The sequence below is a fragment of the Galeopterus variegatus genome, unplaced genomic scaffold (assembly GCF_000696425.1).
Source record: "Galeopterus variegatus unplaced genomic scaffold, G_variegatus-3.0.2 Scaffold7402, whole genome shotgun sequence".
Classification (NCBI taxonomy): Eukaryota; Metazoa; Chordata; class Mammalia; order Dermoptera; family Cynocephalidae; genus Galeopterus; species Galeopterus variegatus.
In genome coordinates this window covers 73,709-85,595 of record NW_007733513.1, presented here as the reverse complement: position 1 = coordinate 85,595, position 11,887 = coordinate 73,709, and the positions used below count along the sequence as shown (strand labels likewise).

Genomic DNA, 11,887 nt, shown 5'->3' with positions numbered 1-11,887 from the left:
TTCATTTATTCATCTGTAAATCCACTCCACAAATATATGTTGAGCACCTATAGGTGTCAGGTACAATTACAGGAAGCAAGATAAATCAGTGAACAAAACAGAGTACTACCCACGTAAACTGCTTACTATAGACCAGGTATTCTTTTTGATATGGTTTTTGATCTCGATGAGTTTTCATTTTTCCCTTTAATAATCAAGATTTTACTACCTTGAACTTAGATTAATTTTTATTCTAGGCTATTTATTGATTCATTTTTGTTTTAGCAGAGGTTAGAAATCACTTAGGTAACTATTAACTGAAGACCATTTGAAATAAATTTCACATAGCAATAAAATAAAAAATTATAAAGCAGTAAAACACAATAAAGAAATATGCATAAACTAGTTTTGCAAGAAAAAAAATAAAAACTGATACCAGGTCAACATCTGGGGAAAGAAAATGAAGAACTGGTATTCCAAGATGAAAAACGTTTATTTGTATGTAGTTCTCCAAACTAGAGGTTGGCAACATTTTCTATAAATAGCAAGATATTAAATAATTAACATTTGGTAAGCCAAGAGGAAAAACTGAGGATATTAATAGTTCATATAAAAGAGAAAAAAATTTGGGCCGGCCCAGTGGCGCACTGCTACAGTGCGCCGCTTGGGAGCTTGGCGGCGCTCCCGCCGAGGGTTCGGATCCCACATACAGACCGGCCGCTCACTAGCTGAGCAAAGTGCGGGTGCAACACCGAGGGTTGCGATCCCGTTGCTGGTCCTGGTCCGGTACGGGCATGACACTGAGGGTTGCGATCCGTTGCTGGTCACGAAAAAAGACAAAAAGGAAAAAAAAAAAGAGAGAGAGAGAAAAAATTTTATAATTTTTTTTTACAAAATACAAAATATAATAAGAATCATTTAGTACATTTTGTTGGTAACACAGGCCTACTAATGAGAGAAGGAAATCCTTTTTTTATAATAACTTTTCAATTAAGTGGAGTTCACAGGTACTGTTTTCTGTTGTCAGAATTGATTGCAAATGTTCACTTATTAATGCTGATCTATAATGAAAATTTAAAATTCCTTTTAACATCGTTACTGTGAAATATTATCAATCCTTGAGAATGTGGCTTTAATTGAGCATATCCATCACTTAGAAGGCACTTACAGAATTCTATTAGACTTTTGTCTTAGTACTTTCCTCTTAGCATTACATTATATTGAAGATCAACCACTCACAGTTGAAGGTTAAATGTTACTTTTTTCTTTATACTTAAATTTCTCCTTCATTTATAGAAATCTCTGTTCCATCCTCAGAAATCATCAAGTCTCCTACCACCTAACGTTTCTTGCAATTTCTCAAACTACTGCTGTAATTAAAGACCATCTATTCCTCATTCTATTTCTATTTCTAGGTACAGGATGTTAAGGAGTTTGGGGTTGAAAAGGGAAATAAATGTGGGAGAGTAATTGTCTATTAAATCTATCAGTTTATATCTTTTAACTCAAATATTAAGGATCCATGTTTCTCGTGGTAGCATAATTATAACTATATTAAAAGAGTGATTTGTCTAGTCACCTCTTCCTAACCCCCTGATAACCGTTATATCCACTATAAACATGAGTGAGGATGTTAAATCTGCCACACTGTGACTCAAGCACGTGTATTTACCAAATCTTATTCTACAGGCATACATATTCTTCAGTGTCATAGCAAGTAATTTTGCTGTGGCAAGATTTAGGGATTTATGCCCCAATTATAACTCTCACTGTCCCTGCATACAGATGCAGATTTCAAAAATAAGGATATTTTTATGTCCCTGCCTAACCAACCTGCTCTTTTCATATCAGGTTTTCCTTACTTAGTACTATTATGCCATTTACACTAAGTCTCTGTTCTGAAACCTAAAATTCATTGGCTTGCACTAAAGTGGAAAATTAAGAATTCTACAAGAATGCCATGCAGTCAGATAATTTGGGTTTCTGTGTGAAATATGGTATAATCAGAGGGGAGTTAGAGTCTCCAGAGTTATGAACTCTAGGGATTTGAAACACTGAAATGTTATTGGTCACACAGATTTGCTTCTGAAAACCCAGAATAGGGGCATTGCCCTTGCAGAGTGTAAAAACAGAAGTGTGTGGTGAACAAACATCAAACGGGAAATTAGAGTTCTGTTTGGAGAGAGAAGCTGGAAACTGGTAAGCCATTTTCTGGATAGGCTGAGAAAACAAAAGAGAAATTGCTGGCAACACAGCAGAGCCCTGGAAAAGGAAACAGAGATAACTATTTGACTAGGTTTCTATACATCATTCTAAGAAAATCCCCTACTCTACTTCTTCTATTTTGAGTTATACTCAGTTTTGTGGCCTAAGGGAGAAATAGAACACATTTGAGATTATAACAAGAAGATAGAGTAGTCAATATCCTCAGTACTTCACCCAATCTGAGAAGCCGTGTGCCCCAGGCGTCTCAGAGGTGGCATAGGAAGAGAGAAAAGCGAGAACACTGATGAGTGAGTTCTGGATACCTGATTCATCACTGTCTTCAGGGGCTAACCTGCTGCTCCTTCGAAGTTTTACATTTTGGGAACAAAGGCGTCTCAGAGGTGGCATAGGAAGAGAGAAAAGCGAGAACACTGATGAGTGAGTTCTGGATGCCTGATTCATCACTGTCTTCAGGGGCTAACCTGCTGCTCCTTCGAAGTTTTACATTTTGGGAACAAAACTCATAACAGGAGTAAATAAAAAAACTGTGTTGAAAGATAAGTAATCCAGAATTTAGAATTGAATCTGACACCTCTTAATCAGAATTTTAGCACGTACTTTCAACATTTTAGGTTTCTGTTTTTTGTTGTTGTTGTTGTTGTTGTTGTTTTGGCACAAGAATAATAGTATAATAGGTAATATCTAAAAGAACCAAATTTATCTTGCAAACCTAAGGATACAGGATACAGAGAGGGCTACTGATTGGGATAGTGAGGACTCTTCTGTAACCACTGCGACTGGCTGACTTTGGGCAACAGACTGGGCCTTATTCTCCATCCAGAGTAGCAAGTTCATGTCCATGAAAACAAAAAGAATTGGAAAACTAGGGTACATGTTTAAAAATGACTAGTAATATGATCTAAATGGGCCAATCTCTGAATTGTTTTATAAAATTAGAGAGAAACTTACCAAAGAGACAGCAAAATATATGCCCAGATGAGCAAAAAATAAGTAAATTAAATGAATAAAACAGTGGGAGGTAGGTAGGCAGGGTTGGGAAGCTGCAAGAATTTAAATCTAGCACCGTAGAGTTTTTCAAAAATCTTGTAGCAACTAGCCATTGGATGAAATTAGAAAGGAAGAGGAAGGTCCAGGAATCAACCTTCCTGCAGGAAGAATTAGGTGGGAATTTTATTGTCCGCTCAACTATCTGCAGTCTGTGGGCAGCTATTCCAGATGTGGAATTGAAACTATGGCCAAGAAACAAAGTCAAGTTCAGGGTCTCTATGGTGCTGCAGCATGTGATCTCAGCTATTCTTAATGTTCTCACCGTAATTACAAGCTGTGTAGTGGTAAAAAATCCTGTTCTGGCTCAAGTTTTGCTTGTTGCTTCATCAATTCTGAATATGAGTCCTCTTGTATTTATATGTTGCAAAGATTTTGATCTTCTTTGTATGAAAAAGGGGTAGATTCTAATAAATTTGACAATAAGGTATATTGCACAATTTTCATTTTAAATTATGGTTCTTAGAAGACACATTTTACATACAATTCTTCTCAATTATATCATGTTGAATGTAAGAATAAATGTTTTAAAAAATAAACCTCACACCTTAAAAAGACATTCTACAAAGAACAATAATTACAGTTGTCAAAATCATGAAGAAAGAAGGAGTTTATTTTTTTTCCTTTTTTTTAATTGGTTATGGATATTCATGAAATACAAAGCTGATTGTCACCACTCGTGCACAAGATGTGAAGGCCAGATTCATACTGGCAGCATACCCATTACCACAAATTGCATCTGTACCCCGTGTCCCCCACCCACTTCAGTGTCATACATTATTACACTATGAAAAAAACAAATATAAAAACAGATATAGATGTAGACAGTGTAGGATTGGTGGCTAAAATAGGAGTAGTAGTTATTGAAATATTTTTATTTATTCAGAGGGCACTTAGTGAGCAACACGTTGCTACACATGATAATATGTCTTAGGCCACAAGTCAATAATCATATTCAGTGTATTTCAAGAGCCTGGGAGCCCAGCATGAGCTGGAGAGGAAAGTAAGGAGATGAACAGCACCATGAAGAAGCAACATGACTGTAGAGGTTCCACAGCACCCAGTGCACAGTCATTATATTTGTGTTGATGGTCTAGTCCCAATTATTAGCCATGTAAACACATTAATGATTCTCTTTAATTAATGAGCCTGTTATCATTATCCATTGCTGATCAAACTCTCTAGATTATGGAGAGGAGAAAATCCAAGAATCTAATTAACAGAGTTTTTGTTTGTTTCATTTTTTTTGTTTGTTTTATTTTGTTTTAATCTACTTTTTAAAATTTGACAGTGTTGAAATCTTCTCTCTCATAACCCAAAGAACCATCAATACTCATGTAGGTAAGTAGATCTCCTTACCCATATCCATAGTCAGAAATAGAAAAATCCTTATACTTCACTTGAAAGGTTATTAGTCAAAGTACTTTTAGCCATCCTAATATTCACCATTTCACACATAATCCTTGGTCAAGGACTGTGTTAATGCTTCATTGTGATCATAGAGTTTGAGAGTTTAGAGGGACTTAGTGAAATATATATAAATTTATTCATGGTAAATAGCCAAGATTTACAGTTACTGACACTTCACTAAGATCCATTCCTCATCAATAATGCAATAATATCACTATCTCATGGAGTAAAAGTGATAATTATGTCAGAGTTTAGAGGGACTTAGTGAAATATATATAAATTTATTCATGGTAAATAGCCAAGATTTATAGTTACTGACACTTCACTAAGATCCATTCCTCATCAATAATGCAATAATATCACTATCTCATGGAGTAAAAGTGATAATTATGTCAAGATGATTTTTGCAAAAATATTAGCATTACGTAGGTAGTACATTGTAAACGATCAATGTACGTTTGCCTAAACTCTTTCTTTTCAGAGAAGCATCAGCCTTGAAGAATGTAACATACCCTTTAAGTGGCCACCATGCATGATTACAACTGTTCCAGACTGACTCCGACATCATTCATATTGAATGGAGTTCCTGGGCTAGAAAGCGCGCATATCTGGATCTCCCTCCCGTTTTGTTCTATGTACCTTGCTACTGTGCTGGGGAACTGTGGGCTTCTCTATCTCATTTATCTGGAGGAGTCCTTACACCGACCCATGTATTATTTCTTGGCCTTGCTCTCCTTCACTGACATCGTTCAGTGTACAAGTATTGTACCCAAAATGCTGTGTATCTTCTGGTTTGATCTCAAAGAGATCAGCTTCAATGCTTGCCTGATCCAGATGTTCTTCCTCCACACTTTCACAGGGATGGAGTCTGGGGTGCTCATGCTCATGGCCCTGGACCGCTATGTGGCCATCTGCTACCCACTACGCTACACCACTATCCTCACTAATTCTGTCATTTTCAAAGCTGGGTTATTCACCTTTCTTCGAGGTGTGATGCTCGTTATTCCCTTTACTTTACTCACCAAAAGCCTGCCCTATTGCAAGGGCAATATAATTTCCCACACCTACTGTGACCACATGTCTGTTGCCAAGTTGTCCTGTGGAAATGTCAAGGTCAATGCCATCTACGGTCTGATGGTTGCCCTCCTGATTGGGGGCTTTGACATCCTGTGCATCACAGTCTCCTACACCATGATCCTCCAGGCAGTGGTCAGCCTCTCCTCAGCAGATGCTCGACAGAAGGCCTTCAGCACCTGCACTGCCCACATCTGTGCCATCATCATCACCTATGTCCCAGCCTTCTTTACCTTTTTTACCCACCGTTTTGGGGGTCATACAATCCCACACAGTGTTCATATTTTTGTGGCTAACCTATATCTGCTTTTGCCACCAACCCTGAATCCTATTGTCTATGGGATAAAGACAAAGCAAATTCAGGAAGGGATTCTCAAACTTTTCCTTAGCAAAAGACTACTGAAGAAAGAGATAAAAGTAAATCCCAGTGTGATGAGAGAAGACCATTTTCATAGATGAAAAGGACATCCATGTGATTTGATAACACCTAGCTCTTTTCTTCTTAAGGTATTAAAATGGATCATTCCCACACTTTCCTAGTTACTTGTATATCGACTTTGAAAACATTTCTTTAAAAGAGACCCACAAACAAATTTAGTTAAATCCAATAATGTCTAAATGTCATTTTATTATTTGTCAGGTACTGAATTTGATATTGCTTGGGAGTAATATACAAGGCAAAGTTTCTGTCCTTGATAAATATCTTTAATAGTAAGTAAAACTGAGACAAAGACCATGCTAGTTGATAAAAATCACTGATAGTTTCTACTGAAGGCATAGTTTCTGGAACTTTGTGGATTTTCATTACACTAATAAATGTATTATCCATCAAGGAATATGCATTTGATGCTACCCACTCATTTGTTTATAAATACCACCAACATTTTTTATAATCTAGTCTCTTAAAAATTTTTAGTATAAAACCTGATTTTTAAAAAATAAGGAATTTCTATTAGGAATCACTAGGCAGTAGAATCATATTGAGCAGGGGAAAAAAATCAGACAATTATAAAGGTAGATACATTGGTTATTTTGGTGTATTTATAGGAAAAATATTTTAGAATATATTTTATTATGTAATCAGCATTGCCTAAGAAGTTCAGAAGACTGAGGGGAGAAATCACAGAATAGTTAATATTTTGATGTCTGTCTTCAAGAATTACTCAGAAAAATAAAGTAGGAGGAAGAAAAATAGAGGGTTCCAGTAATCTGAATCAGAAAGAGCAGTATATGAAAACTTCTAGAGGTAAGAGAGAAATTGATGCATTTGTAAGATGAATGCAATTCATTACTACTAGAATATAAAATATGGGTAGTATCATAGTGATAAATAAACTTAAAGTAAATGAGAGCCAAATTATATAAGGACTTGTATGCCACACTAGGACTTTGTATACTATAATAAAGATAATGGTAAGCCAAATGAAGAGTGATAAGCATTGAGGAAAAATCAGATTCAAACTTTCCATCCCCAAAAGTAAAAATGAAAACTCAGAAAGATATTTTGGTTCTAAATCATTTTCCCTGGTCTAGACTGTCAACATAGATGAGACATATATTATTTCTGTATCACTATTGTCTAGAATACAACTAATATATGGTTGGAGCTTAATACATTTATTTTGCATTTAGCATTATGAGTATGACTGGACGCAGCATGGCATACAGTGTTCCCACTTTCCTACAGGTATTCTTTAGAAGTCCTCCATTCCGGGTAAAAGAAATGAAACAATTGTCTTATTATTTTTTCAACTTTTTTGTGGGATTATTGATATATAATAAACTGTGCTTATTTCAAATTCATGACTTGTTGAGTTTAACATACATATACAGGCATGGAAGCATTACCACAATCAAGATAATGAACACGTTTATCACCTTCAGATGTTTTCTGTTCACCTTTTAAAATAAAATTTCCTATCTCATTACCTTTATTTTTATTTTCAAGTATTTTAACAGTTTATAGTAGCTAGCCTTGGAGATGATCCCTAAAGATCCCCTCTTCTCAGTATTCACAACTTTGCATAGTTCCCTCCTGCATTGTACCAAGGTTTTTCTGGGTGACCAGTAGAATTTGGCAAAAGTGCTGGGGAGTGACATCAGCAAGATAAGGGAATAGGAGTTTTCTGCAGTCAGTGCAATGATTTTTATTACAATCCACAGATAAGAGTATCTTTGCAGGAGCCTGGGGGTCCAGTAGAGAAAGCCTACCACACTGCTGAAGTAGACACAGAGTGGAGAGCATAAGAAGAACACTTTCACTTTAAGCGTACCCTCTCCCCAAGGCAGCACAGCTCAAAACCAAGAAAGCCCCCTTGGCTGGCTGTTCCTCCTGTGAGGGAAAGTAAGAGTGTGCTGAGTGAGTGCCTGGCTTTCCCTGTTGCCTGAGGCACTGGTTGCTGGGAGTCCCTGCCTCTCTTTCCTGCTCCCAGCCTTTTCCAGCCACTCAGCCATGCTGAACACATTAATATTCAGGGTGGGGTGAGAAGGAGGTGGGCTTCTTGTGCAGAGGAGGAAATGGGAAAATTTGGTCAAATAGTACAAATTTGCAGCTATGAGATGAATAAGTTCTGACAATCTAATGAATAGCACAGTGACTTAAGAATAATGTAGTATGTACTTGAAATTGTGCTATGGTATGAATGTGGTTTGTTCCCACCAGGACTCATATTAAAATTTGATCATTAATATGGCAATGTTTGGAGGTGGGGCCTAATGGGAGGTGTTTAGGTCATGGGCACAGATCCCTCATGAATAGATTAATGCTCTCTCCCAAAGGTGACTGAGTTCTAGCTGTCATGGGAATGGATTAGCTCCTGAGATAGGGGGTTGTAGAAAGGATTCTGGCTTCCTCAGTTTCTCTCTTGCTGCTCTCTCGCAGTGTGATCTCTTTGCACATGCTCGCTCCCCTTCTGCTTTTCACCATGAGTTGAAGCAACATGAGGCCCTCACCAGATGCAGCTGCCCAATCTTGAACTTCCCAGCCAGCAGAATCATGAGCCAAATAAACTTTTATTCTTTATAAATTATCCAGGTGCAGGTATTCTGTTATAATAACACTAAACAAACTAAGACAAAAAACTGGTACTAAGATGTGGGGTGTTGCTGTACAGATACTAAAAACGGGCAACGGTCTTTGGAGCTGGGTAATGGGTAGTAGCTAAAAAACATTTGGAGGAGCAGACTGGAAAAAGCTTGTATTTCTGTGAACAGAACATTTAGGGTGATTATGATAAGGGCTCAGAAGACAAAAAGAAAAGGAAAAGTTTGGAACTTCTTAGACGGTGGTTAAACAGTGATGACCAAAATACTGATAGAAACACAAATAGTAAAGGCCATTCTGATGGGGTCTCAGATGGAAATGGGGAGGAACTTATTAAGAACTGAGACAAAGGTCACCCTTGTTAGGCTGTAGCAAAGAACTTAGATGCATTGTGTCCATGCCCTATGTGTTTTTAGAAGGCCAAACTTGAGAGCAATGCAATAACATTTCTGGCAGAAGAAATTTCAAAGCAGCAAAGCACTCAAGAAGCTGCTTGGCTACTTTGAATAGTTTATGCTGAGTTATGGCAACAAAGGGTAAACTTTATAATTAAAAGGGAAGCATAAAGTAAAAATTTGGAAAATTCTCAGCCTGGTCCTGTGTTAGAGAATAAAAGAGTGTTTATAGAAAAAAATCCAAGGGTGCAATAATTTGGTAAAGAGATTAGCATGGCTAAAGATGAGGCCGGTACTAACAGAACAATGAGAAGAGGCCCTGAAGACATTTCAAAGATCTTCAAGGCTATGCCTCCCATCACAGGCCCACAGGCCTAAGTGGAAAAAATGGCTCCAAGTTCAGTGGCACTGCCCTGAACCACCTTGTGATACCGCTCCCCACAACCAGGCGCTGGTTACTCCAACCATGACTCAAGCATCCTTAGGTATGGCTTGTGCAGCTGCATGGAAGCCATACAAGCCTGAAGTCTTTGGAGTGTCCACATGGTGCTGACTCTGCAGGTGCACAGAGTGTGTGGGCTATACGGTCATGGCAAGATCCATGTAAATTTCAGAGGATGTTAAAAGCTAATTTTCTAGCCCATTTTACTGACTTGGATCCCAGTCCAGCCTATTCCAGGGAAGGGACTAACAGTTTAATGTAAAGTCCCACTGACTTAGGGTCAGGATTATTTTTCTGGAATCTAACATGTGGCCCCACAAAATACCTATGTACAGGCACACCTCAGAAGTATTGTGGGCTCACTTCCAGATCACAGCAATTAAGTGAATGTTGCAATGAAGCAAGCCACAAAGAATGTTTGGTTTTCCAGTGCATATAAAACTTAGGTTTACAATATACAGTAGTCTATTAAGCATGCATGCATTATGGCTTTTAAAAAGTACATACATTAATTACAACATACTTTATTACTAAAAAATGCAAACTATCATCTGAGTCTTCAGCAAGTCCAAGTCTTTTTATTGCAGAGGGTCATGCCTCTAAGTTGATGGCTGCTGATTGATAAGTGGGGTAGTTAGTGAAGGCTGGGGTACCTGTAGTGAATTTTTATAAATAAGACAACACTGAAGTTTTCCACATTGATTTATTCTTCACAAAAGATTTCTTTGTGATATGCAATGCTGTTTGACAGTATTTTACCTACAGTAGAACTTGTTTCAAAATTGAACTCAGTCCTTTCAAACTATGCAGCTGCTTTATCAACTAAGTTTATGTAATATTCTAAATCCTCTGTTGTTATTTCAACAATGTTCACAGCATTCTCACCAGGAATGGATTCCATCTTAAGAAAACTTGTTTCAAAATTGAACTCAGTCCTTTCAAACTATGCAGCTGCTTTATCAACTAAGTTTATTTAATATTCTAAATCCTCTGTTGTTATTTCAACAATGTTCACAGCATTCTCACCAGGAATGGATTCCATCTTAAGAAACCACTTACTTTGCTCATCCATAAGAAGCAACTCTTCACCCACTAAAGTTGTATCATTAGATTGCAGCAATTCAGTCACATCTTCAAGCTTCACCTCTAATTCTAGTTATCTTGTTATTTCCACTACATTTGCAGCTTTTGCCTCCACTGAAGTCCTGAACTCCTTAACGTTATCCATGGGGGTTGAAATTGACTTCTTTAAATCTCCTGCTAATGTTGATATGTTGATTTTCTTCCGTGAATCATGAACGTTCTTAATGTCATCTAAAATGACAATACTTTTCAGAAGGTTTTTAATTTACTTTGCCCATATCCATCAAAGAAATCACTATCTGCAGCAGCTATAAACTTACCAAATGTATTTCTTAAAGATAAAATTAGAAAGTCAAAATTATTCATTGATTCAGAAGTTGCATAATGGATTCTGTGTTAGCAGGTATAAAAACAACATTAACCATCTTGTATGTCTCCATCAGAGATCTTGGATGACTAGGTGCATTTTCAATGAGCAGTAATATTTTGAAAAAAAAATTCCTTTTTTCTAAGCGGTAGGTCTCAACAGTGGGCTTAATATTGTCAGTAAACCATGCTGTAAACAGATGCTCTATCATCCAGGCTTTGTTGTTCCACTTATAGGCCATAGGCAGTGTAGATTTAGCATCATTCTTAAGGGCCCTAGGATTTTCAGAATGATAGCTGAGTAGTATTCCATTGTGTAGATATACCACATTTTCCATATCCACTATCCGATGATGGACATTTGAGCTGGTTCCAACACTTGGCTATTGTAAAGAGTGCTGCGATGAACATTGGAGAACAGGTATACCTTCGACTTGATGATTTCCATTCCTCTGGTTATATTCCCAGCCGTGGGATAGCTGGGTCGTATGGGAGATCTATCTGCAACTGTTTGAGGAACCTCCATACTATTTTCCATAGAGGCTGCACCATTCTCCAGTCGCACCAACAGTGTATGAGAGTTCCTTTTTCTCTGCAACCTCACCAGTATTTATCATTCAAAGTCTACTGGATGCTATAAAAAAAAGAATGAAATACTGCCATTTGAAACTACATGGATGGACCTAGAGAGAATTACATTAAGTGAAACGAGTCATGCACAGAAAGAGAAATAACACATGTTCTCACTTATTTGTGGGAGCTAAAAATAAATAAATACACAAATAAACTGAGGGGAGGAGGGAAGAAGACACAACAATTACAATT

The 11,887-nt window shown here is 37.3% G+C and overlaps 1 protein-coding gene across 1 annotated transcript; it reads left to right on the top strand.

Annotated features, from left to right (window-relative positions):
• The first annotated feature begins 5,187 nt into the window (after positions 1-5,187).
• On the top strand, positions 5,188-6,192 carry LOC103607410 (olfactory receptor 52N2-like). The gene has a single exon (XM_008591916.1). It carries the CDS (start codon positions 5,188-5,190, stop codon positions 6,190-6,192), a length of 1,005 nt encoding a protein of 334 aa, XP_008590138.1.
• The last annotated feature ends 5,695 nt before the right edge of the window (positions 6,193-11,887 follow it).